Source organism: Theropithecus gelada, chromosome 16 (assembly GCF_003255815.1).
Source record: "Theropithecus gelada isolate Dixy chromosome 16, Tgel_1.0, whole genome shotgun sequence".
NCBI classification, from domain to species: domain Eukaryota; kingdom Metazoa; phylum Chordata; class Mammalia; order Primates; family Cercopithecidae; genus Theropithecus; species Theropithecus gelada.
This window is the reverse complement of record NC_037684.1, coordinates 3194886-3222608: the sequence shown is the minus strand read 5'-3', so window position 1 is coordinate 3222608 and position 27723 is coordinate 3194886. Positions and strand designations below refer to the sequence as shown.

The 27723-nt window shown below is 55.6% G+C and overlaps 2 protein-coding genes across 4 annotated transcripts in view; one reads left to right on the top strand and one right to left on the bottom strand.

The window, feature by feature from the left end:
• The first annotated feature begins 198 nt into the window (after positions 1-198).
• On the top strand, positions 199-8222 carry CORO6 (coronin 6). Of its 3 annotated transcripts, XM_025363101.1 has the most exons (10): positions 199-401; positions 1654-1853; positions 3308-3430; positions 3849-3978; positions 4067-4248; positions 4870-4989; positions 5996-6100; positions 6191-6336; positions 6662-6719; positions 6825-8222. In XM_025363101.1, exons 2-10 carry the CDS (start codon positions 1656-1658, stop codon positions 7266-7268), a joined length of 1506 nt encoding a protein of 501 aa, XP_025218886.1. In that variant the 5' UTR covers positions 199-401; positions 1654-1655; the 3' UTR covers positions 7269-8222. The 3 variants fall into 3 exon arrangements, with proteins under 3 accessions (XP_025218886.1, XP_025218887.1, XP_025218888.1); XM_025363102.1 differs by lacking the exons at positions 199-401; positions 1654-1853; positions 3308-3430; positions 3849-3978; positions 4067-4248 and adding an exon at positions 5698-5796 and having other exon boundaries at positions 4558-5560; positions 6825-7055; positions 7146-8222; XM_025363103.1 differs by lacking the exons at positions 199-401; positions 1654-1853; positions 3308-3430; positions 3849-3978; positions 4067-4248 and adding an exon at positions 5698-5796 and having other exon boundaries at positions 4920-4989; positions 6825-7055; positions 7146-8222.
• Positions 8223-27723, bottom strand: part of ANKRD13B (ankyrin repeat domain 13B) — a 23484-nt gene continuing 3983 nt past the window's right edge. Inside the window, exons 2-15 of the mRNA XM_025363100.1 lie at positions 15135-15270; positions 14902-15026; positions 14772-14817; positions 14016-14159; positions 13735-13924; positions 13589-13655; positions 12231-12312; positions 11353-11417; positions 10997-11127; positions 10730-10887; positions 10434-10586; positions 10169-10332; positions 10020-10096; positions 8223-9624 (exon numbers count right to left, since the gene is read on the bottom strand). Coding sequence (XP_025218885.1) covers positions 9396-9624; positions 10020-10096; positions 10169-10332; positions 10434-10586; positions 10730-10887; positions 10997-11127; positions 11353-11417; positions 12231-12312; positions 13589-13655; positions 13735-13924; positions 14016-14159; positions 14772-14796 — 1485 coding nt within the window. The 5' untranslated portion in view covers positions 14797-14817; positions 14902-15026; positions 15135-15270 and the 3' untranslated portion in view covers positions 8223-9395. The remainder of the gene's footprint in view (positions 9625-10019; positions 10097-10168; positions 10333-10433; positions 10587-10729; positions 10888-10996; positions 11128-11352; positions 11418-12230; positions 12313-13588; positions 13656-13734; positions 13925-14015; positions 14160-14771; positions 14818-14901; positions 15027-15134; positions 15271-27723) is intronic.

The following is a 27723-nucleotide window of genomic DNA, read 5'->3' as shown; positions in this document are numbered from 1 at the left end:
GGGAGTCACGGAGGGAGGGAAAGAGCGTGCGTACCCAGCACACAGCGGCACACTTACTTTTGATGCTTTTCCGAGGCCAGCGGAAGCTCGGAGCGCGGTCGGGGGCGCTCGACTTTCCCGCCGCTAGAGGGGGCGGGGCAACTTTGGTTCTGGCCCCGCCCCTAAGCTAGTCCCCACCCCCTCAGGTTGATGGCAGCAGCAGCTGGGGCTGCAGCGGCGCCGGGCCCTGGAGAGCCGCAGGCAGCGGTCTGAGTGTGGAGCCGGACACCCGGGTCCCAGATACTACGGACACCCGGAGAGCCGGCTCCTTCGCTCTGACGACTTCTTCGGCCCCCTACGCACTCGGGCCCCCTCCGCAGAGGATTCGCAGCGTGAGCGCCCCGCAGCCCGCTCAGGACCAGGTACCCAGCCCCCCACACGCGGCCGCCACCGCAGCCGGCGGAGCGGGCGGGGTCCCTGAGGGGCAGAGGTCTGCGCCCCCTCCCCCCGCGCCGCCAAATTCGGTTTCGGGCGGGGAGGACGTGGTGTCTATATTTGGCCAGCGCTCCCGGAGGGCGCAGACACCTCGTCTCGCAAGAACGCAGTGCTGGGGCAGGAGGCTGGAGGAGGGTGCGGGGAGGCCGGGCCTTAGGCTCGGGGCCGCAGACGTGCCTTGAAGGGCACGCGGATGCTGGGGCTGGGGTGGGGCAGGAGCTACTGGCTGGAGTACTCAGTGTGTCATCTAGAGAGGCCCTAGCTGGAGAAAAGGCACCACACCCTCCCCATCCCTGCAAATCTGGCCTGGCCGCGGAGGGGGCAGGGGTGGAGGATGGGGTTGAGGATCCCCCCCTAGAAGAGTTCACTAGGAAGAAGGCCCAGCCAGGGCAGGGGACCCAGAGGAGAAACCGGACAAGCGTATGGTAGGCAAAAGCCGGAAGACCATGATCAGGGCTCCCTGGAGAAGCCAGTGCAGAGAGGAGTGGGAGAAGAGGGACCCACCTCACTCTGTGCTGCCACCCGTCCACCCACAAGGCATGGGATGAAAACAGTAGCAGAAAGGACTCAGGTTGGCTGACAGGAGGAACTTCCCCCTTGGCAAATTTTTAGAAAAAGGCAAAACCCCATCTGCCTGAACTATTCCAGAGATGCAAGTTCGGGATCCTGTGGTGGTGCAGTCCTGGCCCCATACCTGGCTTTAAGCCAAGATCCAATGGTCAAGGCCTCTGCTACTGGACAGGGTGCCTCTGGGAGCTACAATCACTTCCGTGAAGAGATGCTCATCAAGATTGTAGGAGCGGGGTTGGGGGGTGGGGGATGGGGGCGGGCAATGTGGCGTTGAGGCTCCTCCTAAAAACATTCCAACGTCCAGAAAGCTTTCAGTCCCTTAGGCTCCACAATCCCCTCAGCCTGGGTCTCTATGGAGAAGTCAGGCCCCAAATCCTAGCCCCTTACAGTAAACAGCATTTTACACAGCAAAATAACTTTCCCATACTCTGACCACCTTGAAGAAAGCTCCCTGCTTCTAGGACCAGACACTATATGGACTTATACCGGACTCCTGACCACATAACCCTTCTCATCAGCCACCCCCCCACTCCTCCTCCCTCCCACAGCTCACAGGACTAAGGACCAAAGGCATTTCTGGGCACTGAGATCCTACCTCTCTGCCCGCAGCTATGAGCAGACGTGTGGTTCGGCAAAGCAAGTTCCGCCATGTGTTTGGGCAGGCAGCAAAGGCCGACCAGGCCTATGAGGACATCCGTGTGTCCAAGGTCACATGGGACAGCTCCTTCTGTGCCGTCAACCCCAAATTCCTGGCCATTATTGTGGAGGCTGGAGGCGGCGGTGCCTTCATCGTCCTGCCTCTGGCCAAGGTGAGAGACCAGGGAAAGGAAGCAAGTGGGAAGACACTGGCTGGGGCCCCTGGGAACTCCCAAGGCAGCGTGTGTTCTCACCTAGTTGCATTCCACAGTCAGGAGAAGTGTCTGTGTGGATTGTCTCCTCCCTATTCCCCAAGCCCTCAAGGACCAGAGGGGAGGCCACCCCACCCCACCCTAACATCAGGGTGGCCTACTCCCACTCCCTAGCCCTCCCACCTCTCCACGCACCACCCCATTCCCAGCAGGGACCAGGAGGGGAGCCGGGTGATGGAGATGGTTGGGACACAGCACAGCCAAGCCTGGCCAGATTCCATCACTGCCTCTCCTAATGCCGCATCCCCTCATGTTTTGGGTGTGGAAAACCTCCTCCCTAGCCCAAGATGACCATTTGATTAAGTCACATCTCAGAGCAGCAAACTGAGGACAGGGTCAGGCTCTATCCAAAGAGTTCCTGGCTACCTCCAAGGGCTCTTGCAGTGAAATAGAAAGAAAGGGAAGGGAAAGGAAGGGGAACATGATACATGAGGCCAGAGCCCTCCTTATCCTTAGGATGGGGACCAGGCAATGACTGCCATGTTAGCTTCATAACCTTAAGCCCCTTGGCCATCCACATCCCAAGGATGACTCCCCCCCACCCCCAAGGTATGACCCTGACTTGGATTCTGGCCCCTACACCTTGTTAGGGGAGGCTCCACAGGGGGCAGGGTCAGGAAGAGGCCTGACAAAGCCAGTGACTCACCCTAGACAATGCAGACACCATCCTGGGACACAGGCCCCAGGGCTCAAATTTCAGCTGGAGCTGCCTCCTCCCCCAATATGTCTGCTCTTTCAGTACCACATAGCCACCCTCTCCCCCGCTGCCTGGTCTGGACTAGTGCCTGTCCCTGCAGAAGTCTCAGAACCCCCACAAGCAGCCTGTGAAGACCAAAAAATAGGTGGGCCCCCAACTCCCATTTGGCGATAGTAGGCACCAGGAATGCTTGCTGCTTGTGGTTCCAAGGTGAAAGTGGTTCACAAGGAAGAGATCTGCCAAGGGAGGCCAGGAAAGGGCTGTCCAGCACTACACTATTACCTTACCTTGACCTCTTCCACCAAGAGAATCCCACAGACATTTCGATAGGAGAACGGGCTGAAGAACAGCCTCCTCCAAGTAGGTGTCTTTGGAAGCGCACTGGACTGGAAAGTTCAAATCTCAGCTCTATGAGTATCTTGTTGTGTGTCCTTGGTGAGGCCATCTTACCTCTCTGTGTCAGAATCCCTAATATTAAACTGTTTCAACTCTGCCTTCAGTAAAGTGCAGCAAGTGGACTGGATGGTGTTAGAAATGTGGAGAGGGATCTGCAAAAAGAAAATAGATAATAGGGAATTGAGGTGTAAGCAGATCTGCTACCCACCCCCTAAAAACCACATAGGAGAGTAGCCCCACATCTTCCTCTCCAACCCCTCAGACAGGGCGAGTGGATAAGAACTACCCACTGGTCACTGGGCACACTGCCCCTGTGCTGGATATTGACTGGTGTCCACACAATGACAATGTCATCGCCAGTGCCTCAGACGACACCACCATCATGGTAGGAGCCAGGGGGCTACTGCTGGGCAGTTGAGCAGGGGAGCAGGGAAGGCTGCCTCACCTGTGCTGGGGAAGGTGCTAAGGGTGGTAATAAGGGAGGTGCTTGGTCCCAGAGCCCTGCCCTGCCCAGCTCCCAGACTATTTTTAGCTACATGCCTACCCCTTCCCAGGATGCACTGCTTAGGACTAATTATAGCCATGGCCAACGTGGTGCCTGCAGAGCAGCAGGGCAGCGCTCTGAAGTCTCCCTGCTGGAGTGAATGGGAGGTCTCTGGAGAGCTGGCAGTGCCCCCTCCTGGCTCTCAGCATGCGCCACCACATCTTGCCCTGCATTTCACCCTTACCACTCAAGAGAGCCGGCAGGGAAGCACAGGGTGGCTCCTCATTCCACCCACCAGATGCCTTTTCTTCCTACCCAGGTGTGGCAGATTCCAGACTATACCCCCATGCGCAACATTACGGAACCTATCATCACACTTGAGGGCCACTCCAAGCGTGTGGGCATCCTCTCCTGGCACCCTACTGCCAGGAATGTCCTGCTCAGTGCAGGTCTGGGGGCAAGGGAGGGGTCCCCCATAGATGGGTGGGTGGTGGCAAAGGCGGGACCCAGGTGACCATGCCTGGCCACTCTGGGCAGGTGGTGACAATATGATCATCATTTGGAATGTGGGCACCGGGGAGGTGCTGCTGAGCCTGGATGATATGCACCCAGACGTCATCCACAGTGTGTGCTGGAACAGCAACGGTAGCCTGCTAGCCACCACCTGCAAGGACAAGACCTTGCGCATCATTGACCCCAGAAAAGGCCAAGTGGTGGCGGTGAGTGCCTGGCCTAGCCACTCCCCAGCATCCCCTGACCAGTGGCCAGCTGTCAGCACCTTGTACCCACCATTATCAGAGCCCCTGGTCCTGGCTTTCACCTGTCAAATCCCTGCTCCAGAGACTAGCCCTCTTCCCCCGTCTCTGCAACCACAGGTCTCTGCCCTAAGTAAGCCCCCAGCCTGCAATTCTCTGCCCGGCTCCTGTTCCCTCCCCTCCCTTGCATCTCAGAAGCTCAGAGAAGGGCTCCTCGCTTTGGGATTGAGGAGGGGAGAAGCTGGAAACTCCACCCTCCCACCAGAACCTGCATGAAACCTGAGCTCCCGGACCCCTCTCCTCTCAGCCGGCACCCAGACGCATCTTCCAGGATCTGGGGCCTGACACTGGCTCGAGGGCTGGCCCTTTCTCCTTGTGGACCCGCTGGGCGGGGGATGGGGGGCAACCCTCGCATGTTGCTTATCCCAGCCGGGTGCCCTGGGTGGGCGGAGGCCCTGGCCTCGCCGGCCTCAGTCTAACCTGGGGTGCGGGTGCGTGGGCCGCTTGCATGTCTGCGTGGAGCACAAGCGCCGAGCGCGGTCGGGCGGGCGCGCGGGCGCTCTAACCCACTAACCCCGCGAGCAGGAGAGAGCCCGGCCTCACGAGGGCGCCCGCCCGCTGCGGGCTGTCTTCACCGCAGACGGGAAGCTGCTCAGCACCGGCTTCAGCAGGATGAGTGAGCGGCAGCTCGCGCTCTGGGACCCGGTAGGCCAGGCCGCGCCGGGCGCGCTAGCTCGCTCCTTCGCTGGGTCCGCCGGTAGCGCCTTCCCTGGCTGTGGCTGGCGCCCAAGAGGCCCGAGCTGAGCGGGGAGCTCCCCGTTCAGGAAAAGCCTCGCTGCGACTCCGGGGAGCCAGCAGACACCCCTGCTCTAGGGATCGGCCTTTGAGCGCGCTTAAGGGTTCGGGATCGGCTGAGAGCCGCGTGCCTCCTGCTCTCTCCAGGCGCGGATGCTCTCCAGGTCAGGGGCCAGCCGTGGCCCCGCAGGAAGCTGAGTGCTTAGGCCCCTTTTGTCTCTTCCCCGCCTCCGCTCCTCCACCCCGGACACCCAAGTCAGCAAGCTGGTTGCTCGTCCCTCCATGCTGCTCAGAGCAGGCGGCTGGGTGATGTCCCTCCCTGTCTCCCCCTCCCCCCAGGAGAGGTTTGCGGCCCACGAGGGGATGAGGCCCATGCGGGCCGTCTTCACGCGACAGGGCCATATCTTCACCACCGGCTTCACCCGCATGAGCCAGCGAGAGCTGGGCCTGTGGGACCCGGTAACGCAGCTGGAGGCTTGGGGTGTGTGCCCCGGGGACTGGCATCACGGGAGAGTGGCCAGGCGCCCCCCACCCGCAGGGCATGCCCACCTGGACAGGACTGAAGGCTGCTGCCACCTCTGCAGCGCCTGCCATTCTCACACCCACCCCTCTGCCCAGTTTTGCTGCGTCGCGTGAAGGATCCTGCGCTGGCGCCCCCACCTGGTGATGCCGAGTCCCTGGGGGTGGTTTGCTGTGACTGCATGCGGCGCGCAGCGGGTATATGTGCCCGGGAGGAGGAGCGATGTGCGCAGGGGAGGAGGAGAGACGTGCCCAGGGGAGGGGCCTGCAACTCTGGTCACTAGAGGTTTGGGGCATACGGTCTGGGAAGGCCAGGAAGCGTAAAGGGGCTTCTGGGGGTCCCGAAGTAGCACGGGAGGGTGGGGCAGGGCTGGTCACGCCTCCTGTACTCGGGCAGAACAACTTCGAGGAGCCAGTGGCACTGCAGGAGATGGACACAAGCAACGGGGTCCTATTGCCCTTTTACGATCCCGACTCCAGCATCGTCTACCTGTGTGGCAAGGTGCTCACGGCCGGGCAGGGAGAACACGGGGCTGGATGGAGATGTGGAGGGCCTTGTCCGGGCGCGCCCCTGAACCGACTGGTTTTGCAGGGCGACAGCAGCATTCGGTACTTTGAGATTACCGACGAGCCGCCTTTCGTGCACTACCTGAACACGTTCAGCAGCAAAGAGCCGCAGCGGGGCATGGGTTTCATGCCCAAAAGGGGACTGGATGTCAGCAAGTGTGAGATCGCCCGGTCAGCGGCCTTGGCCCCTCCCGAACACCTGCCCGCCTCTGTCCCCTACTCATGTCGGGTCCTAGCCACGGGGCTTCCCCAGTAATGCAGTGCTTTGGAAAAGGGGGACAGGGGGATAAGACAGTTCTGTTTCAGTGCCAGACCCACTGCTCACTAGCCTTACATTCTCAACTTCAGTCTTTTACTATAGAACCAATAATGTGTGTAATGTGCAATATGCATGGTAGGCGCTCAGCAAGTGTTGGCCTCCAACCCCCTTGGTCTTAGACAGGAGAAGTTAAGGACGTGGAAGTCTGCGGGGGTGCTGAACCCTGCTCCCTTATAGGTTCTACAAGCTACACGAAAGAAAGTGTGAACCTATCATCATGACTGTGCCCCGCAAGGTGAGGGGCCGGGAGAAGGGTTGGGCAGGGCTACTAGGCGAAAGGGAGCGGAGCAGGCCCCGCACCCCTCTCACGCAGGTCCCCCTGTCCCATCCACCCCCGCAGTCAGACCTGTTCCAGGACGATCTGTACCCGGATACGCCGGGCCCGGAGCCGGCCCTAGAAGCGGACGAATGGCTATCCGGTCAGGACGCCGATCCCGTGCTCATTTCGCTGAGGGACGGCTACGTGCCTCCGAAGCACCGCGAGCTCCGGGTCACGAAGCGCAACATCCTGGACGTGCGCCCGCCCTCCGTCCCCCGCCGCAGCCAGTCATCCAGCGACGCCCCCTTGTCGGTAAGATCGACCCTGCTGCACCCTGGCCCAATCTACATCTCCCCCTACCGCCCCTATACGACACGGCCTCTCCGTCCTCCGCCCCAGCAGCAGCACACCCTGGAGACGCTGCTGGAGGAGATCAAGGCCCTCCGCGAGCGGGTGCAGGCCCAGGAGCAGCGCATCACGGCTCTGGAGAACATGCTGTGCGAGCTGGTGGACGGCACGGACTAGCCAGGCGCGCCAGGCAGGCGGAGCGGGGCGGGGAGCACAAGCTCGGCCCCGCCCCAGCTATTGGTCCCGGACCCCGCCCTCTTGGGCTGGGGCCGGGGGCGGGACTGGGAGGGGAACTCCGCCCCTCGCGGGAGACCGTAACTCTTGGAGCACAGGGGAGACCCACGTCGGTCCGGCGGAGGCTGGACGGCGCGCCTCGTCTGGGACTCGGCTGGAACTGGCCTAGGGAGGTCTGGGGTGGGGGCCAGCAATGGTGCTGCACGGCGAGGTGGTGTCCCCTTTTGTCCTCTGCCCAGGGCAGGGAAAGTGCTTAGTATTTACGCGATGCTTGGGGACATTGGAGCCTGAGCTTGACCTCAGATAGGTGGCGATTTGATGGGTCCCCCCAGGCTGGGGAAAATGACAGCGCTTCTCCTAATCAGCTCACTGGTTTCCATTACCCTGAGTGGTAAACCAGATGGGCGTCACCCCAGTTCTGCAGACACATACACATCCCGTTTGCTGCAGAGTCGGACCCAGTGGTTACACCCACAGAGGTCTGTGGTAGAGAGCTCTCTTCCTTCTTTCCAGCGACAGGGGCGAGGGCGGCTTCCTCGCAGCACCCCCGCGGAGAAATCTTGAGAGAAGTGGCATGAGAAATTAGGTTCATCACAAATACACACACACTGCCCCCAACCCTCTGCTGTTGCCTCTCTCAGAAAAACAAGACGTACTGAATGAAACATTTTACTAAGCGTTCAGTCTGTGCCTCCTGCATGGGTGGGAGTGAGGGGAACAAGACCCCCAGCCTCTGCAAATGCTACCCCCATGCTCCTGGGAGACCTGGCGATGCACTCCGGGGCTCAGGGCCCACCAGGCAGCCTCTTACCCTAGAGCTCTCCCCACTCTGAGGTTCAGAAGGACCCCAACCCACACCGTAGGCGTTCCCCCCAGTAAAGTCAGGTAGCAAAAGCCTCCGGTTTGAAGCCTCTTTTATTTGTGCCTCAGAATCAGTCTGGTGCCCCTGGCATCCGGGAAGGGGGTGGGAGGAACAGTTTCTCTTTGTTCTTTTCTTCCATCCCTTTTTGTGTCCCCTCTGAGCCTCAGGGGCTGAGCCGGGAAGGCCAGTCCCAGACAGGCCCGGGACAAGGGTGTGCGGTGGGCCCCTGCCCCTAGCGGGGTCTGTGCTTCTCTGGGTGGGTGAGGTGGGGCAGGGGAGAGCCGGGTGTTAGCACCATTGGATGAAGGGTTTTAGAGTCAGTCTCCGTGTGGGGGCAAGTGGGATGTACAACCACAGAGGCTAGCAGCAGCTGGTGGGAAGGGGTGGGGGTGGTGCCAGGGCCCTGGGCGAGCCCTTTGTGTCCAGTCTACTCGGGTCTAGTGCTTACCCAGCCCAATATGCTCCCCACTCTCTGAGGCACCATGAGGGAGTCAGGGCTTGCCCAGGCCAGGGGGCTACCTTGGACACACTCCCTGATCACCAAAAAAAAAAAAAAAAAATGTGCCTTGGGGGATGGGACTCCAACTTCTGGCTGCCCAAGGAGAAGCTGGAACCACCCTGAGACCCAGGACGGGTGTGGGGGCTGGGGGAGCCGGGTACCCCGGTAAGTGCACTTGACGCTGAAATGCCGGGGTTGGGGAGGGGCTGGGCCCTAAACGTGCTGGTTTGTGTCTGGGACAAAGCAGCGACACAGCACGCGAGGAGCTCAGCTGCCCCCCAGGAGTGAAGAGCAGAGATGCAAAGGCTTCAGGGGCAGTGTCCTGGAGTGGGATTAGTGAACAGAAATGCGGACCGGCCACAAGGAGCAAGGGATGGGGACAGCGCTCCTCTAAGGATTCATCTCGCCCTCAGGACCGCCTGGCTCCGCCCCAGGACAGATCTGAGCCCAGGGGAGCGGGTTGGGGAATCAGCATACAGCAAAGCAGGGGAACCAGGCCGTGCCAGCTGCCTCCAGGGCCCTGGCCTGGGAAGGTGCCCCGCGGCCATGCCGAATCCCTCCCCGAATCGTGCCTGCTGCGCTGCTGCACCGGCGAGGCAGTGGCTCCAGTCTCCAGCCGCCGCTCTGCAGGCGCGCAGGCCTAGGCTTGTCTGGCTCCTGGCCCTGGGCGTGGCGCGCATGGCGCAGGCGAGGGTCCCGGCAGGGGGCGCTACTGCTCGGTCAGTGAGAGCCTAAGGATGCGCTCCAGCTCCTCCTCCTCCTGGCGCGCGCGCCGCCGCCGCTCCTCCTGCTCCTGCGCCGACAGCTCCATCGCCAGCCGCAGCTGCTCGTCGTAGCTCCGGAACACGTGGCCGCTGGAACCTGGCCCTGAGCTGGGCCGAGGGCTGGGCACTGACGCCGGGGGCGCAGGCTGGCGCTGCGGCGTGGGCGGGGCGCTCCTGGGGGTGGGGAAGGAATGTCGCGGGCTCCCGGGCGCACCCACCCACCGGCCCGGGCCAGGACACGGCGTGGAGGCTCCAGGGCGGCCCAGGGCCACCACCCTCTAGTGGAGGCCGTCAGTCCCACGGCGTCCTGGCCCCCACCTGGTCGTGGGGGAGCCCAGCCCCTACCAAGTTCTCCCCGTCAATGCCTGGGGAGAGTCTGAACGCCGCGGTGAGGCCTCGATCCCTGCCCCCTGACTGCCGCCTTGGAGCCAGGAAAGAGTGGTGGCAGAAGCCATCCCGATACCAGAAGGGTCCCTGCCGAGGGCCCCGCGGGTTCTCCGGGCTGTGTCCTGGCTTATGGGAGACAGGATCCTCTCCGGAGGATTCTCTCCGGCCCAGCGGGCACTGACCTGTCCTGTCGGCGACCCTCGTAGGACATGGGGTGGGTGCCAGGCTTGCTGTTGGTTAGCGCCTCCCAGATGGTGACCTGCGGGAAGGCATGGGCGTTAGCCGTGGCGGCGCCGCAGTCCCGTGGACCCGCGCGCCTGCGAAGACGCACCTGGTCATACTCACTGCCCGCCTCAAGCAGGCTCTGCTGGATGGCGAATTGTAGCAGGTCGTCATCGTCGTCCCGGGTCGCCGCCTCCCGCTGGCCGCCCATCACGCTGTAGCCGCGCGGGGCCTCGAACAACGCCGGGGAGATCTCGCAGCCGCGGCAGGAGGCTGGGGGCGCGGGGGCTGGGTCAGGCACGGCCGGGCGCGCCCCTCCCACCCGCCCCGGGGAGAGCCGAGGGGCAGGCGTTCTCGCGGGGAGGGGGCCTCACTCGTGGAGCTGGAGCTGCTGATGCTGGAGGAGTCGCTGCCTGGGGAAGGCGTCTCGCTGCTGGGGCTGCCTCGCACCGATGGCACCGGCTCGTCACAGCCGTTGAGGTTCCCGAAAGTGATGCGTGCGTTGAGGATGTGGAAGATGGGGATTTCTGAGGATGAGGAAACCATCAGGCACCACCACCCAACCCCTCACACCTCAGCCTCAGCCCCGCCCCGCCCCGCCCCGCCCCAACCTCCTCTAAACCCTGGCCCGCCCGCCACGGGCTCAGGAGAAATGGCGGTGCAGTCTTACCAATCTTGACCGGGAAGCCAGGAGGCAGGCGCAGGGTGATGAAGTCCCGGAGCTTGGCAAAAAGCGCATTGCTGACGGCCATGAGATCAATGATGGGGGCCACCTGCTCACACAGGGACAGGGGATGCTCCTCACACAGCCACAGCTTGGCCTTGAACCTGCCCCCACCAGATCCCAAGGGGTGAGGGACACTGCAGGAAGCCATGGCCTCCCAGCATCTCCTGGAGCCCCAGTCCCCCACCCTCCCAGCACCGGCAGGGGCCTCACTTCTGTGTCTTGGTGGTCAGTTCCATGGGGCGGCCCATATCACGGTTGCCCAGCTCAAAGTTGGGGTTGAAGTATTCTTCTGCAGTGATGGCAGTGGGGTTGGCTTGGCTCAGAGTCTGAGTAATCAGGGTCTGTACCACATGGGGAGGGGCCCAGGAGCTCCCCTCAGTTCCTGATGCCAGGCCAGCTCATTTGCCATCACAGGGCCCCCGAGCTGTCCCCTCTGCCAGTGTGGCACGGACATGGCCTTGGGCATTGTGGAAAGGAGGTCCACATGGGCCATGCTAAGCCTCCCAAGCCGCCTCCTGAGCCACATCCACACCCCTCCACTTATGGGTACCCCTACACACACTCACCCCATTTTGGGGGCCCCCGTGCTGCTCAGCGATTCCCAGGAAGGACTGCAAAGGCGTCTTACAGCCTACAAGAAATGTGGCATCTCAGAGGACACTGTAGCTCCACACACACCTGGGCACCTCATCAGAGGTGACAGCACCCAAGACCTAGGAAAGAGGCTGCTTCCTGGGGTGGGGCCTGCTCACCCAACCACATATTCAGGCACCTTCACCTGAAGAGGACTGAGGGCTCCAAGGGCCAGGGGCCAGGGCCTCTGTGAGCACAGCTTAAAACAGTAAAAAGTAGGCCCAGGGCTCAGAAGCAACTTCCAAAAGTGCTCCTCTCCAGCTCGGTGACCCTGGACAGTAAAACGCCTTCCCCAGTAGGCATTGTAGGGTGTGCATGTGCGTGTGTGTGCTCTGCTTCAGGCACTTTCATAGGTATGACTTCATGTTGTTCCCCTGTGAGGTAGAAATTATGCTTTTTCACTTCGGACACAGTATCTGGTACCCACAGAATCAGGTGTGGCATCAGTGGGCATACAGAATCTATGGCAAGGTCCCCTGACTTTCTAACTAGGATATGTCCCACTGGACTAGAATGGCCAATAAATGGCATACATGGCATTTCTCTCCCCTCCCAAATTCAACACCGACATTAGTAATCACCTGCAGCATGCCTCTCCACTGAACCCAGATGAGTCCTTAGAATCTTCTTAGTACTCTAGGAAGCCACTATCCATCATTAGGGCTTGGCACCTGAATTAAAATCTATTGGCCTGAATAAAGCATCCAGGCTCTTGCTAGGATGCCTGTGGGAATACTGATGGAAGCATTGAAGCGGGAGCTGGTTCCCGCAATCCTGCAATACCTCTCCCCATCCACCTCTGCCTCATTACCTTTGACCTTGCCTTTGTGCTGTTCTGAAAGATGCTCTGTCCGTGTCCGGGTGATGAGCTCCACGTTGGATGCTCCATACACCTGGGGACAGATAAAGAAAGGGCTCATAGGCAGTTCTGGTCTTACCCTGTGTCTTACCCTCAAGGGCATTGGGATCACTCCCTGTAGCAAAGGGTCCTGGAGAGACTCTGCTCCAGGCTTTTGGATAAGTAAATATATGAGGTCATTTTTTCATTCATTCATTCATTCATTCACTTATTCATTCAACAAACATTTTTTGAGGAGCCTTTCTGTGCCAGGCATTGAGGTAGGCATCAGGGATACAGTAAACAAGCCAGACATGATCCCTGCCCTCCTGAGACTTACAATCTCTATAAGGAGACAATAAAATGGAGTTACAACAGCATGGTCCATGCACTGGTGGGGGTAGCACAGAGGCCTTCCCAGCCTACAGAAGCAGGGGAGGCTTTCAGAGGAGATACCACACACAAAACCCAGGGCATCTGTTAGGTCCTGCTTTCATGTCATGGGCAACATAGGGGTCCCAGAGTAACAGGCAGAGCCTTTTGGGGTTTTTTTTGTTTTTGTTTTTGTTTTAGATGGAGTCTCTCTCTGTTGTCCAGGCTGGAGTGCTGTGGTGCGATCTCTGCTCACTGCAACCTCCGCCTCCCAGGTTCAAGTGATTCTCCTGCCTCAGCCTCCCGTGTAGCTGGGACTACAGGCACATGTCACCACACCCGGCTAATTTTTGTATTTTTAGTAGACACGGGGTTTCACCATGTTAGCCAGGCTGGTCTCAAACTCCTGACCTCAGGTGATCCACTCACCTTGACCTCCCAAAGCGCTGGGATTACAGGCGTGAGCCACCACGCCTGGCCAGGAAGATTTTTAGGGATAAAGGCCTGACTCTAGGATCAGGCCAGCCAGGATCTGAACCCCAGCTCTGCCACTTAACAGCTGTGTGACCTTGTACAGGTCACAGAACCACTCTAAGCCTGTATTTCCCCATCATAAAATGGACCAATCATCCCTGTTTCTTGGGATTGTTGTGAAGACTAAATGGGATGCCAAGGAAAGGACTCAATAAACATGCATAAAATGGGAATACTAATAGAACAGCACCTACCAGAATGGGTTGTGAGGATTAAGTGTGTGTGTGCATGTGCACATGCCCTGTGTATACATCCACACATCCATATAAAATACCAGAGCAGTGCCTTGAACCCAAATATAAGTGCTTGACCACGCTGCATTGCTTCTGCACCTCCAGGGCTGGGGAAGGGAGGCCAGAATCCCCTGCACAGCTTGCTGCAGACAAGAGTGCAGCTGGGCTGGCAGCTGGGAGCTGCAGCCTCACCTTAGCTTCATACCCATTCACCATCTCCGTCTTTTCACTGCGCCAGCCCAGAATGCCAGTCTTGTTCCTGGGGAAGCAGAGTGATCCAGCTGAGGCAGGCACCCCACCGGGCTGGCTCAAGGTTGACCAAGGCCATGCCCACCCACCTCTCAAAGGAGATATTCTTGGTGTCAAGCTGCGTGGTGACGACAGGCGCGGTGAGCCGGCTCAGCACCTGTTCCTCAGTGGGCTGAGCAGCAGCCAGTAGCAGCTCCCGGTCCTGCCCAGCCAATGCCAGAGTCTCTGTGTACACCACCCGGCGGTCGTGGTCAATTTCCATGACCACAGCGCTTGTGTCTGCCAGCCACGGAACAGCACAGGGGGTTCAGGGGTGGCCTGGGGCTGCTTCCCATTGTCCCCACCCCGCCCCACCTCCTGCCTGCCTGACCTTGGCCCCTGAAGACAAAGCTGCGGTTCCCTCGCTGCCAGGTCATGTGGTCAAAGCCCAGGAGCGTGGTGTCTACCCTCAGGTTCTGGCCGCTCTTCCACACTTTGTAGGTGTCACTAGGGCAGATCTTGGACACCAGGGGCACTGGTGGAAGTGGAGGTTGGAGGTGGCTTTGACTAGTCTGGCCTACCCAGCCTGGGCCAGCTCAGGGCATGGGGTTTGGGATCCGTGTGGCCAGGAATGGGGGAGGGGACTGATGAGAGAGCAGCCTCTCCTCCGAAACCCCCTCCCTGGCCAATGTTAACCATACTCACGCAGAAGAGCAACCTGAGGTCGGGACGGGCGTGTTTCTGTCACCACTAAGTCCCTAGTGTCCACCATTTATTAATTCATTCACTCACTCTTTCATCCATTCTTTCAACAAATATTTATGAAACACCTACTGAGTGTTCCAGCCACTTGGAATACAACAGTGAAAAAGACAGGACTCCTGCCCTCTCAGAGCTTACCTTCTAGCAAGGAACGGCAGGTCATGAATACCGTAAGCAAATCATGACACAGTGAAGGGAATAATAATGGAATCAAGACAGTATCTGGGGCAATCTGGAAAGGCCTAGCTGAGGCGGTGGCCCTGAGCTGAGCTAAGGGATGGAGGGAGCCACTGGAAGAGCTATGAGAACACATTCCAGGCAAGGGAGCAAGTGCAGGACCTAAAGTGCGAGAGAGCCCAGAAGCGACCTGCTGCAGCCCGCTTACCCCAGCTAGTGAACTCCCATTTCATCTCCACGTAGAAGTCCTGGGCCTGGAGGACGAAGGGGAGAGAGGCTAAGTCTGCACTGGAGAAGGGCTCAAGGGCTCCCGTGGAGGCTGAGAGGCTGGGCCTCACCTTGCGCAGCTTCTCCAGGAGCACGGGGATGCCCGCCAGCCGCTTCACCACCCGCTGGTAGTCCCGGTACCGCAGCACCAGCTGCACCAGCTCCAGATCCCGCGTACTCACAGCCTCCTGGAGCACTGGGGGAGGGGGAGGCAAGGTCACAGGGCAGGATCCTTCAGCCAACCATAGGTCTATGATGATGGGGAGGCCCTGGCTGTGGGGCTGGGGTGAGCAGGGCTGCACACCTGTCCAGCCGCTGCGATTCTCCCTGCCCACGTCTGCGCCGTGCGCCAGGAGCACACGGGCACACTCAAGGTGCCCCAGCGTGGTGGCCAGGTGCAGGGGAGTCCGGCCGCGGGGATCCAGCTGCTCGATGTCCACCTGGAGAAGGAGGGAGTGGAAGATATAGCCCCAGTCACTTCGGAGACAGCCCTCCAGAGCCCGACAGCCCTAGAACAGACAGCAACCCCCACCCCCTGCTGGTGCTGCTCTGCCTCGCCAACCTCACAAGGCAACGGAAAGACAGACACTATGAGCTGGGGTCAGGTGGATGCAAAGGGGCTTAGAAGACAGGACAGAAAGTAACTCTGGAAGGGGGAGGGCCTTCCCTCCCTTCCTGTCCACCAAGGGCCCCTGGTTGGGTCCTCTCCTCCAAGGCCCAGTGGCCTGCCTGCCAAGAATAAGCCTGGGACTGAAGTGGGGTGGCAAAGAGGCTGTTGGCCAAGGAGCTCACCTGGGACCAGACCTACCCTAGGGGTCCCAAACCACCTTCAGGAAAGGCTACCAATTTAGATCACTGACATTATCGAGTGAGGTTTAGCAAACAGTTAGAGTAATAGGAATGAAATAACAAGTCCACGGTATTCATACAATTTCACAACCAGGTCATGTGCATGTGGGACACTATGCATTAAAATTTGTACAAATCCTATAGTTTCGTGAATAACATGATTACATTGCATGAGATTTTTGTTGTGTGATAAAAGTGTTAAAAGCTTTGTTTTGTTGTGTGTGTGTGTGTGTGTGTTTTGAGATGGAGTCTCACTCTGTTGGCAAGGCTGGAGTACAATGGCGCGATCTCCGCTCACTGCAACCTCTGTCTCCTGGGTTCAAGCGATTCTCCTGCTTCAACCTCCCGAGTAGCTGGGATTACAGACATTCGCCACCATGTCTGGCTAATATTTTGTATTTTTAGTAGAGATGGGTTTTCACCATGTTGGCCAGGCTAGTCTTGAACTCCTGACCTCAGGTGATCCACCTGGCTCAGGCTCCCAAAGTGCTGGGATTACAGGTGTGAGCCACAGCGCCCAGACAAAATCTTCTTTTTTTTTTTTTAAATTGAGACAGGGTCTCACTATGTCGCCCAGGCCGGTCTCAAACTCTTAGGCTTGAGCAATCCTCGTGTTTCAGCCTCCCAAGCAGCTGGGATTACAGGCTTCTGCACCTGGCTTAGAAAGCATGTTTGTTAAACATAAGTTTTGTTTGTTTGTTTGTTTGTTTTTTGAGACAGAGTCTCACTGTGTCATCCAGGCTAGAGTACAGTGGTGAGCGATCTTGGCTCACTGCAACTTCCACCTCCCAGGTTCAAGTGATTCTCATGCCTCAGCCTTCCTAGTAGCTGGGATTACAGGCGGGCGCCACTATGCCAGGTTAATTTTTGTATTTTTAGTAGAGACGGGGTTTTGATATGTTGCCAAGGCTGGTCTCCAACTCCTAACCTCAAATGATTCGCCTGCCTTGGCCTCCCAAAGCGTTGAGATTACAGGCGTGAGGCACCGCGCCCGGCCTTAAACGTAAGTATTTAAGTATATTTCAAGAGTCTAGGACTTCTAGTTAAGAACAGTGAACTGACAGGCCAGACACGGTGGCTCACGTCTATAATCCCAGCACTTTGGGAGGCTGAGGCGAGCGGATCACCTGAGGTCGGGAGTTGGAGACCAGCCTGACCAACATGGAGATACCCCATCTCTACTAAAAATACAAAATTAGCCAGGCATGGTGCCTGTAATCCCAGCTACTCGGGAGGCTGAAGCAGGAGAATCGCTTGAACTCGGGAGGCGGAGGTTGCAGTGAGCCGAGATCATGCCATTGCACTCCAGCCTGGGCGACAAGAGCATAACTTCATCTCCAAAAAAAAGAACAGTGTACTGACCACATGCATGTAACTCCCTCCTCTCCTCCTCAAAACTTGATTAAAATGCCAATAAAAAGGCTTCAACTTCTATCATAATAAATGAAATTACTCTCCCACCATAAACAATGAGAAAATTATTGCTGCAAAATATATGAAGGCTGGACACAGTGGCTCACCCCTGTAATCCCAGCACTTTGGGAGGCAAAGGTTGGAGGATTGCTTGAGCACAGGAGTTAGAGATCAGCCTGGGCAACATGGCAAAACCCCATCTCTACAAAAAATACAAATCAATTAGCCGGGTATGATGGCCTGTGCCTGTAGTTTCAGCTACTCGGAGCTACTCGGTGGGAGGATCGCTGAAGCTTGGGAGGTTGAGGCTGCAGTGAGGTATCATCACACCTCTGCACTCCAGGCTGGGTAACAGAGTGAGACCCTGTCTCAAACACACACACACACACACACACACACACACACACACTCTATACAGAAAATATATGTAAAGAGAAATAACAGTTTTTAGAAATCCAGAACTGTGATCCTTGAAATAAGGAAAATGAAAAAGCTGAGCTCTGTAATATCCCTGGATTTCTGCCTGGAGGAACATTCCAGACTGTAATTCAAGGAGGGGAAGCCCGAGCAGAGCATGGTGCTCTTCCTGGGTTGAGAAGATGGAGACAGGAGTTCAGGGAAGCCAAAGTACTAAAAGTTGCAGCAGAGCACAGTTCTGGAAAGGAGTAAACTACTCAAAAAATTCCAGAAATCCGCACAGGGGTCTCTTCGAGTTTTGCTGGATACTAAATTACACATATGTATAGTGAAACTCAGTAATACCATGCAAAAAGGAGCAATAAAATGGTAAATTATCAGAGCTCACCAATGGCAGGGAGATAATCAAGCTCCAGCCTCCTAGAATGCAGAAGTATATTTAATCAGACCCCAGAAGGGTTATGCCTTAGTAGTAGAGCTAAACTATCCCTACAGAAAAGGCTCACCTAGACCCACCCTAACAAGTTAAAAATTAGCCTCAGGCTGGGTGCAGTGGCTCATGCCTGTAATCCCAGCACTTTGGGAGGCGGAGGCAGGCAGCTCACGTGGGGTCAGGAGTTCAAGACCAGCCTGGCCCAAATGGCGAAACCCCATCTCTACTAAAAATACAAAAAATTAGCCAGGTGTGGTGATGGGTGCCTGTAATCCCAGCTACTCAGGAGGCAGAGGCACGAGAATCACTTGAACCCAGGAGGCGGAGGTTGCAGTGAGTTGAGATTGCACCACTGCACTCTGGCCTTGGTTACAGAGCAAGATTTCATCTCAAAAAAAAAAAAAGAAAAAGAAAAAGAAAAGAAAAATTAGCATCGAAGGCCAGGCATGGTGGCTCATGCCTCTAATCCCAGCACTTTGGGAGGCTGAGGCAGGCAGATCACTTGAGCCTAGGAGTTCAAGACCAACCTGGGCAACACAGCAAAACCCCGTGTCTACAAAAAATACAAAAAATTAGCCAGGTGTGGTAGCATGTGCCAGTAGCCTCAGCTACTCAGTGACTGAGGCAGGAGGATCCCTTAAGCCCAGGAGGTTGAGGCTGCAATGAGCTGAGATTGGGCCACTGCACCCAAGCCTGGGTAACAGAGGAAGACTCTGTCTCAAAAAAAAAAAAAAAAAAAAAAAGCCTCAAAAAGGTCAAGCTGATTTGCAAGTAATTTACCTAGTCTGCCTGAACAAAGCCCAACACTCTTTAAAGGACAATAACAAATCCAGATGCTTAACATCATATTTACAATGTCCAACATTCAGTTAAAAATTACTAGATACAGCCAGGCACAGTGGCTCATGCCTGTAATCCCAGCACTTCAGGAGGCCAAGGCAGGCGGATCATGAGGTCAGGAGATCAAGACCATCCTGGCTAACACGGTAAAACACCGTCTCTACTAAAAATACAAAAAATTAGCTGGGCGTGGTGGTGGGCACCTGTAGTCCCAGCTACTCGGGAGGCTGAGGCAGGAGAATGGCGTGAACCCGGGAGGTGAAGCTTGCAGTGAGCCAAGATGGCACCGCTGCTAAAAGAAGAAGAAAATATAATCTATAATCAGGAGAAAAATAACTTCATAGAAACAAGACCCAGAAGTGATAAAGATGATAGACGGCTCAATATACTCAAGAGTTTAAAGAAAAACATGAAAAAGATGTTCACGAGGAGAGGAATGAGAGGTATAAAAAAGAAGCCAGTGGACCATCTAAAGATGACAAGTACAGTAACTGAAATGAAAAATTCACTGAATGAAAATAACAGCAGATTAGATACTGCACAATTTTAAAAATCAGTGAATTTGGCCAGGCGCAGTGGCTCAAGCCTGTAATCCCAGCACTTTGGGAGGCCGAGGCGGGTGGATCACGAGGTCAGGAGATCGAGACCATCCTGGCTAACATGGTGAAACCCCGTCTCTACTAAAAATACAAAAAACTAGCCGGGCGTGGTGGCGGGCGCCTGTAGTCCCAGCTACTCGGAGGCTGAGGCAGGAGAATGGCGTGAACCCGGGAGGTGGAGCTTTCAGTGAGCCGAGATCGCGCCACTGCACTCCAGCCTGGGCAACAGAGCGAGACTCCGTCTCAAAAAAAAAAAAAAAAAAAAAAAAATCAGTGAATTTGAAGACAGCAATAGAACTTTCCAAACTGAAGCACAGAGGAGAAAAACAGTACTGAAAAATAAAGTTGCCTGGGCTTCTATAGTCCCAGCACTTTTGGAGGCCAAGGCGGGAGGTTGGCTTGAGTTCAGGAGTTTAAGACCAGCCTGGGCAATATAGCGAGACCCTGTCTCTACAGAAAAAAAAAACCCACTTTTAAATTAGCTGAGCATGGTGGCAAGCAGCTGTAGTCCCAGCTCCTCTGGGGCTGCGGCAGGAGGATCCCTTGAGACCAGGAGTTTGAGGCTGCAGTGAGCTATGATCACACCACTGCATTCCAACCTGAGCAATAGAGCAAGACCCTGTCTCTATGGAGCCTCATAATCGGTAAGACATTATCAAGCACTCTAACATATATGTATTGGAATCCCAAAGGATGGAATAAAGAAGTAGGACAAATAAGACAAATTTAGAGAAACAGACCTGGTATGGTGGCTCATGCCTGTAATCCCAGCACTTTGGGAGGCCAAGGTGGATGGATCACAAGGTCACTTCAACACCAGCCTGGCCAATATGATGAAACCCCATTTCTACTGAAAATATAAAAATTAGCCAGGCGTAATGGTAGGCACCTGTAGTCCCAGCTACTTGGAGGCTGAGGCAGGAGAATCGCTTGAACCTGGAAAGGGGAGGTTGCAATGAGCCGAGATCGTGCCACTGCACTCCAGCTTGGGTGACAGAGGGAGACTCCATCTCAAAATAAATAAATAAATAAGAAAGAAAGAATGTCCAAAATTTTTCTAAATGTGATAAAAACTACTATGGTGGGTTGAAGAATGGTGCCCCTCCTAAGACATGTCCACATCACATTCTGACCCTCAGAGCCTATGAATGGGACCTTATATGAAAAAAGGGTCTTTGCAGACATAATTAAGGATCTCAAGACGAGATAATCCTGGATCACCCAGGGGGCCCTAAATCCAATGACAAGTGTCTTTCTAAAACACTCAGAGAGGTGAGAAGGCCATGTGAAGATGGAGGCAGAGACTAGAGTTCTGCAGCCACAAGCCAAGAGGGTTGTGGCCTAGTCACCAGAATCTGAAAGAGACAAGGCAGGACTCTTCCCTAGAGCCTTTGGAGGGACTGCCACCCTGCCAACATCTCAAATTTGTACTTACGTCTCCCGAACTGTGAGAGAATTTTTTTTTTTTTTTTAGATGGAGTCTCACTCTGTCACCCAGGCTGGAGTGCAGTGGCGTGATCTCGGCTCACTGCAAGCTCCGCCTCCTGGGTTCACACCATTCTCCTGCCTCAGCCTCCCCAGTAGCTGGGACTACAGGCACCCGCCACCACGCCTGGCTAATTTTTTGTATTTTTAGTAGAGACGGGGTTTCACCGTGTTAGCCAGGATGGTCTCGATCTCCTGACCTCATGAGCCGCCCGCCTCGGCCTCCCAAAGTGCTGGGATTACAGATGTGAGCCACTTCACCTGGCCAAATATTTGTTGTTTTAACTCACCTAGTTTGTAGTAATTTGTTGTGGAAACTAATACCAAGATAAAGCCACAGAACCAAGAAACTCAATGAACCCCAAGTAAGACAAACACAAAGTAAACTACACCAAGGTCCATCATAATCAAATGCTGAAAACTAGTGGTAAAAAGAAAATCCTAAAAGCATTCAAAGAAATGAGGTCTATTATGTATGGAAGAACAAATACAGGAAATATTACATTCTTCATATCAGAAACTATGCAAGCCAAGAAACAATATAATGAAATCTTTAAAGTGCTGGGGGAAAGAACAAAAACAAAAACTTTCAACCTAGAATTTTTTTTTCCCTCTAATCCAGTCTGACTGGTATTGACCTAGAATTCTATACCCAGTGAAAATATTCTTCAAAGCTGAAGAAGAAATAAATATGTTGGCAGACAAACAAATACTAAAAGAATGTATTGCCAGATGTGCAGGAAATGTTAAAGGGAGTTCTTCAGGTGGAAAGAAAATGATCCCAGATGGAAACCTGAATCTGTACAAAGGATTGAAGAGTGCCAAAAAATGTTAAATGTATAAGAATGTCAGGAGACAGGCACAGTGGCTCACGCCTGTAATCCCAGCACTTTGGGAGGCCGAGGCGATCAGGTCAGCAGAGGTCAGGAGTTTGATACCAGCCTGGCCAACAGGGTGAAACCCCATCTCTACTAAAAATGCAAAAATTAGCTGGGTGTGGTGGGGGATTCCTGTAATCCCAGCTACTAGGGATACTGAGGCACATGGATTGCTTGAACCTGGGAGGTGGAGGTTGCAGTGAGCAGAGATCGCACCACTGCACTCCAGACAGGGTGACAGAGAGAGACTCTGTCTCAAAAAAAAAAAAAGAATGTCAGGCTGGGCACAGTGGCTCATGCTGTAATCTTTGGGAGGCCGAAGTGGGCAGATCACTTGAGCCCAGGAGTTTGAAACCAGCGTGGGCAATGTGGTGAAACTCCGTTCTACAAAAAAATACTAAAATTAGCCAGGCGTGGTGGTGCATGCCTATAGTCCCAGCTACTGGGAGGCTGAGGTGGGAGGATCCCTCGAGCCAGGGAGCCGAAGGTTGCAGTGAGCAGAGATCATGCCACTGCACTCCAGCCTAGGCAACAAAGCCAGACCCTGTCTCAAAACAAAAAAAAGTCAATAAAATATTTAAAACCCACAAGAATAAAGAGATGCCAGCAGATGGGAAACTTCAACACACTTAAGAACATGGAAAGTGGCTAGGGCCTCACCAACTGACTTAGGGGAGCAGAGGAAGCCGAAACTAAAGCAGCCACAGAGGGAAACGTCCGTGTAAAGAGCAAGCCAGATGACCCCCCAGGCCCCCCTGAAAGGTGTAGGTAGGACCCGCAGGCAGTGGGGAAGGCAGAAGTGGAGGTGAGGCTAGAGCTGAGTGCAGGGAGGCTGGTTACAATTCAGAGCCCCCTCGTTCCCTTCCCAGCCTCATTAACCCCTTCCTCACCACAGGACACCAGGGGTTTATTCTCTGCAGAAATTGGGCATGAGATGCTCTGGACTCAGGGGCATTGGTCACAGCAGAGGATGAGGTATGGTGCTGAAAGCCAGTGACCCGTGAAACCGCAGCCCCTTCCCTGCCTGGGTCCTGAACTACTGGCAGCCAGGTCACACCACCACCACCCTATCCACCCAAGCAAGAAGTTGTCCCAAAGACCTCAGAATACAGACATCTGGTGACCCTACAATGAACAGGCCAGCCTGCCACCTGATCACCTTACAGTAGCACCCACACATCCCTGAACTCCACAGCCCCATTCTTAAATATGATCCAACAGCCAGGAGAAACTGGACACTTGATGAAAGCTTCCCATGTGAAACAAACCAAAGCATACAAATTAGATGCTAAGAACCCAGAGGAAATTCTCTCGATGCAGGGAATAAAAGAAAACTCTTCGGGGGAAAACAGTAATTTACATCCTCAGGAAAATATAAGAAGATCATTGAATCCATGAAACAAAATGGGACAGCCTGGCTTTCCATGATGTCTCCTGCCCTTTCTCTTGCCTTCATTCTGGAAGTGACTTTCTTAACTTTTCCTTGTTTTCTGCATTCCTGGACAGCTGCACCTGCCCCGTAAACAGTAAACATCACCTGAATTTACTTCATTTTCAGGTGGAAAAAAAAAAAAAAAAAAAAAAACTTTGAAACTGTCTTTATCTCCTCTTTTTCCCTCACCCTCCACATCTAACCCATCAGGAAAACTTGTAGGCTCTGCCTTCGAAACAGACCTAGAAGCCTCCCAGTTTCCACCACCTTGCGGCTGTAGCCACCCCATCTCTCACTGGCAGCCCCTCACTGTCTTTTTGCTGCTCCCCTTGTTCCCAAGCTCTATTGTCCACCTCACCTATGGCAGCTAAAGTCATCCTGTGAAGTGTTACTCAGGTCCTGACACTCTTTAGTTCAAAATCTTCCAGTGGCTTCCCATCGTAGTTAGCAGGGAATCCAATGGCCCCAGACTTCTCTTTGAACTCATTTGCTCCACCCTTCGCCAACGACCTTCCCTGGAACATTCTCCAGGGTCCTCCAGAGAGCCCCAAGGCTTTCTCTGTCCCTTCATTCAGGCTGCTGCTCAAATGTCACCTCCTTAGAAAAGCCCACCCTGATAGCCCATCTGAGGTGACAGCTGCTATGGCTCTATCCACTGCCCAACGAAGTGTGCCTGTTTAGCACCTCCTGCACCTCGAACAAAGCCCCATCAGCCAGGTCCCTGTCAGCTTTGTTCACTGCTGGTTCCCCACTCCCCAGGCAGCACTTGGCACATAAATATTTGCTAGAAAAATGCATAGAGTACTAGGCTGAGGGGGCATGAGGAGGGGAAGGTAATTAACCAAGAAATCATTGCAGAAGTATATTGTTTATGCACGGGGCGCTCAGGTCTGTAATCCCAGCACTTTGGAAGGCCAAGGTAGGTAGATCACTTGAGCTCAGGAGTTCGAGACCAGCCTGAGCAACACGGCAAGACCCCATCTCTACAAAAAAATACAAAAATTAGCCGGGAATGGTGGCACCTGTAGTCCTAGCTCCTTGGGAGGCTGAGATGGGAGGATCACCTGAGCCTGGGAGGCAGCAGCTGCACTGAGCCATGATCACACTACTGCACTCCAGCCTGGGTGACAGAGTGAGAACCTATCTTATTAAAAAAGAAAAAAGAAGAAGAAAGAAAGAGAGAGAAAGAGAGAGAGAAGGGAAGGAGGAAGGGAGGGGAGGGGAGGCGAAAGGAGGGGAGGGGAGGGGAGGGAACTACATTGTTTATAATTAGGGAGGTAAATGACAGGAGTGTTTGAAGTAGTCACCTCTGGGGAGGTGGGAGAGGCGGAGCAAGGAGCACCGCTTTTCATTACGCATCTTCTATCAACAGTTAAATATTTTAAAGCATGACCGTGAACTCCTTTGTCAAAAATGAAACATTTTAAATAATTTAAGATTATTTATATAATTTTTATAGCCTTGTTCTGACATTTCTTCATTTTTCAATATACTGGGAGCCTCAAAAAAACCAGTGGGCCTGGCCCCTGTTGGCCTCTGAGCTGTGGCCCCCCACAGAGAAGGGGAGCACTGTTTACTCTTGTCCTGTCTTGGTTGGGCTAGACCCCCGGGCTTGCAACCTGGGTGGGGTCTTGAGCCCTGCAGAGGGAGTGGGAGAGGGCCACAGGACCCGAGCTGACTGGGGAAGTCCGGAGCCTCCCGATGGCGCTGTGCTGAGCCATCCAGGCCTCCCAGCCCTGCCCCACATGCCGCAGCCACTGCAGCTAATAAGGCCCTAGGGAGCTGGCAGGGCCCCTGCCTCACCTCAGGGCTCCAGATGCTGCCTCCCTCCCACTCAGGTGCCTTAGCTCCAGGCCCCAGAGACAGGATGGCACTCCCTTGCAGGCATGGTGCCCCTCCCCAGCCCCACACCTCAGGAGTGCTCCCCAGCGCGCCTCCCCAGGGAGGCCTGGATGGCTCAGCACCCCATGCACCCCATGCAGAACCCCAGGCACTCAGCCAAGCCCCAGAGCAGCTCTCCCAACAAGCCCAGAGTGCCACCTGCAGTGCAAGTGGCACCTTGCCCTGGACCCAGGTAAGAGAATTCATTAATCTCCTCAGCAGAGGCCTCCAGCTTCTCCTCAGCAGAGGCCTCTAGCTATTTAATTGCTGGAATGAAAAGGTTTCCCATGAAACCCAACACCCAGCCCTCCCCACCAAGAGAATGGAGATTCCTTATCCCAGCAGGCCTCAGCTGGTGTCAAAACCTGGGGTCTTTGGAGTTTCGTAGCTGGGGCTCCCTGGGCAGAAAGCCCCCCGGCCTCCACTCAGGCACACATACCACACGCTAGTACACACAGGTACCATACAAATACACACCCATTCGCTCATAGGTACTCACGTGTGCCCTTAAGTGTACAAGCACACGCGTGCCCAGCTGCCTTCTGGCCCTGCAGGAGTCCACTCCTGTGTAACGAGTGTGTGCGCTGCCAGAATATTTGCACAGGAACACCCCTCACACCCACGTGCACTAGCAGGGTACTTTCCAAACTCCTTTAGCATGAGCAGAATCCTTTGGTTAAGGGAAGTATGAAAAGCATACACCTAATGTATGGACTAAACATGGTGGTTGCAAGGAAGGTGAGGGACGCAGAGCCTGTGCTCAAGGCCATGCCTGCTTAGCCCCTTCCCCAGCCCACCGGGAGGAAAGCAGGAGTCTGGTGTGGTCGTTACTTGACCTCTCTTGCCCAACGTGGGGGGCGGGGCAGGTCTGCCTGAGCTCATTCAAGGGGAGGCAGGCAGGATGTGTCCTCAAGCTGCGTAGGAGGCCATGGGCTGTGGGAGCTGCACCCTGGACTTCTCTCTCCATGTCGCCCCTCCCGTCCTGCCCGTGCAGCCCCTACCCCTCATCCCAGAACACATTGATCTTTGGTTTCTGGGGTTTGCGGCTCCCTCTCCTGAGCTTCCTAGCTTACCAACTGTGGTGATGCCCCATATCCAGGACTGCCCACTGTAGGCAAAGGGAGGGGTCTGAGGTGCTCCCCGCCCATCCCGGGCCCCACAACCCATCTCCCCTGCCTCTAGGTCAGAAGAGTGAACAGGGAAAGCAGGAAGCAAGCCCATGGCGGAGAACGCCCCAGGGAGAAGGAAAATGTTTCTCTGGGACCACAGTCTGCCCACTTCAGGGTTCTGGTTGCCAGGGGCAGAATCCTGCTCCCCAAGCCCAGCCTACACATGTCCCTCCCACGGGAGCTGCACAGGCTAACCCTTCCCCCTGCTCCTACCCCAGGGACTCCAGATCTCATGACTCTAGAATCAGGGCCATGCCCAGCTGGCCATGCCAGGCAAGGGGGAACTGGCACATTCCCTGGCCTACAACCCTGTCCCCCTTGACCTGGCAGGGAACACGCATGGCGGCAAGCAGGGCACCGCGCCGGCATCACAGCACTGCTGGGTGCCCCTTCCCTTCACCAGGCACCTCCTATCTGCCTACCACTCCCTGCTTGCAGCCTCCAGCAGAACAATTAGGGCCTGAGTAAAGCCCATTAACCTCCTCTGAAGGTGGCCATGCTGACCCCCTCCTCAGCCAGCTGCACTGCCAAGCCTGCCCACAGAGGGCCTCTGTGGGGCTTTCTTGGAGTGAAGAAGAGGCAGCTCTGCCAAGCCAAGACCAGGGAAACCCAGCTCCTGAGTGCTTGAGGAAAGCCGAGCTGTTTCCGTGGCGGCTAGTACCAGGGGGACGAGAGGCCAGGGACCCCAGCTGGGATGCCAGGGTTCCACAGTGCTTTTATCATGATGTTAGGTGGCTGTCCCCAGGTCCCCCTGCAGAAAACAGAGCCTGGTGCCCTGGGGAGTAGGCAGCGTACATCTGGATACAAGCCTCACTCTGGGCCAGTCCTCGAAGGGGGAGACAACCAGGGAACTCTCCCACCCACACGGAGTGGCATTCTCCTTTTTGGCACGCCCGAGGGAAGGAGAGGACTGGCCTGGCTCCTCTGTGGTTGAACAAGGGTTAACCTCCACCAGTGCCCTATATTCCCCCTGGCCTGCATCCAGGGCAGGCAGTGTCCATTTCAAGGAGACATTAACTCACTGGGGCAGGGGTAGGGGTGAACCTGGGACCTTGTTTCTGAGGCAGCCAGAGGGGTGGGAGAGAGAAACACATGAGCAGCCCCCAACACCTCTACCTGCAGCGGCTCCAGTGCCCCCCACCCCAGCAAGATGGCCACCCACTTCAGGACTATCAGCAGAGAGGCCTGCTGGAGAAGTCTTTTCTCCCAGGGCATTCTGCCTCTCTCCAGTCTCTGCAGTAAAAGGACCACCCACCCTCAGGCAAGGGAGTGGGACTGAGGCATTCTGGAGATTCAGCACTTTTTTTTTTTTTTTTTTTTTTTTTGAGACGGAGTCTCGCTCTGTCACCCAGGCTGGAGTGCAGTGGCCGGATCTCAGCTCACTGCAAGCTCCGTCTCCCGGGTTTACGCCATTCTCCTGCCTCAGCCTCCCGAGTAGCTGGGACTACAGGCGCCCGCCACCTCGCCCGGCTAGTTTTTTGTATTTTTTAGTAGAGA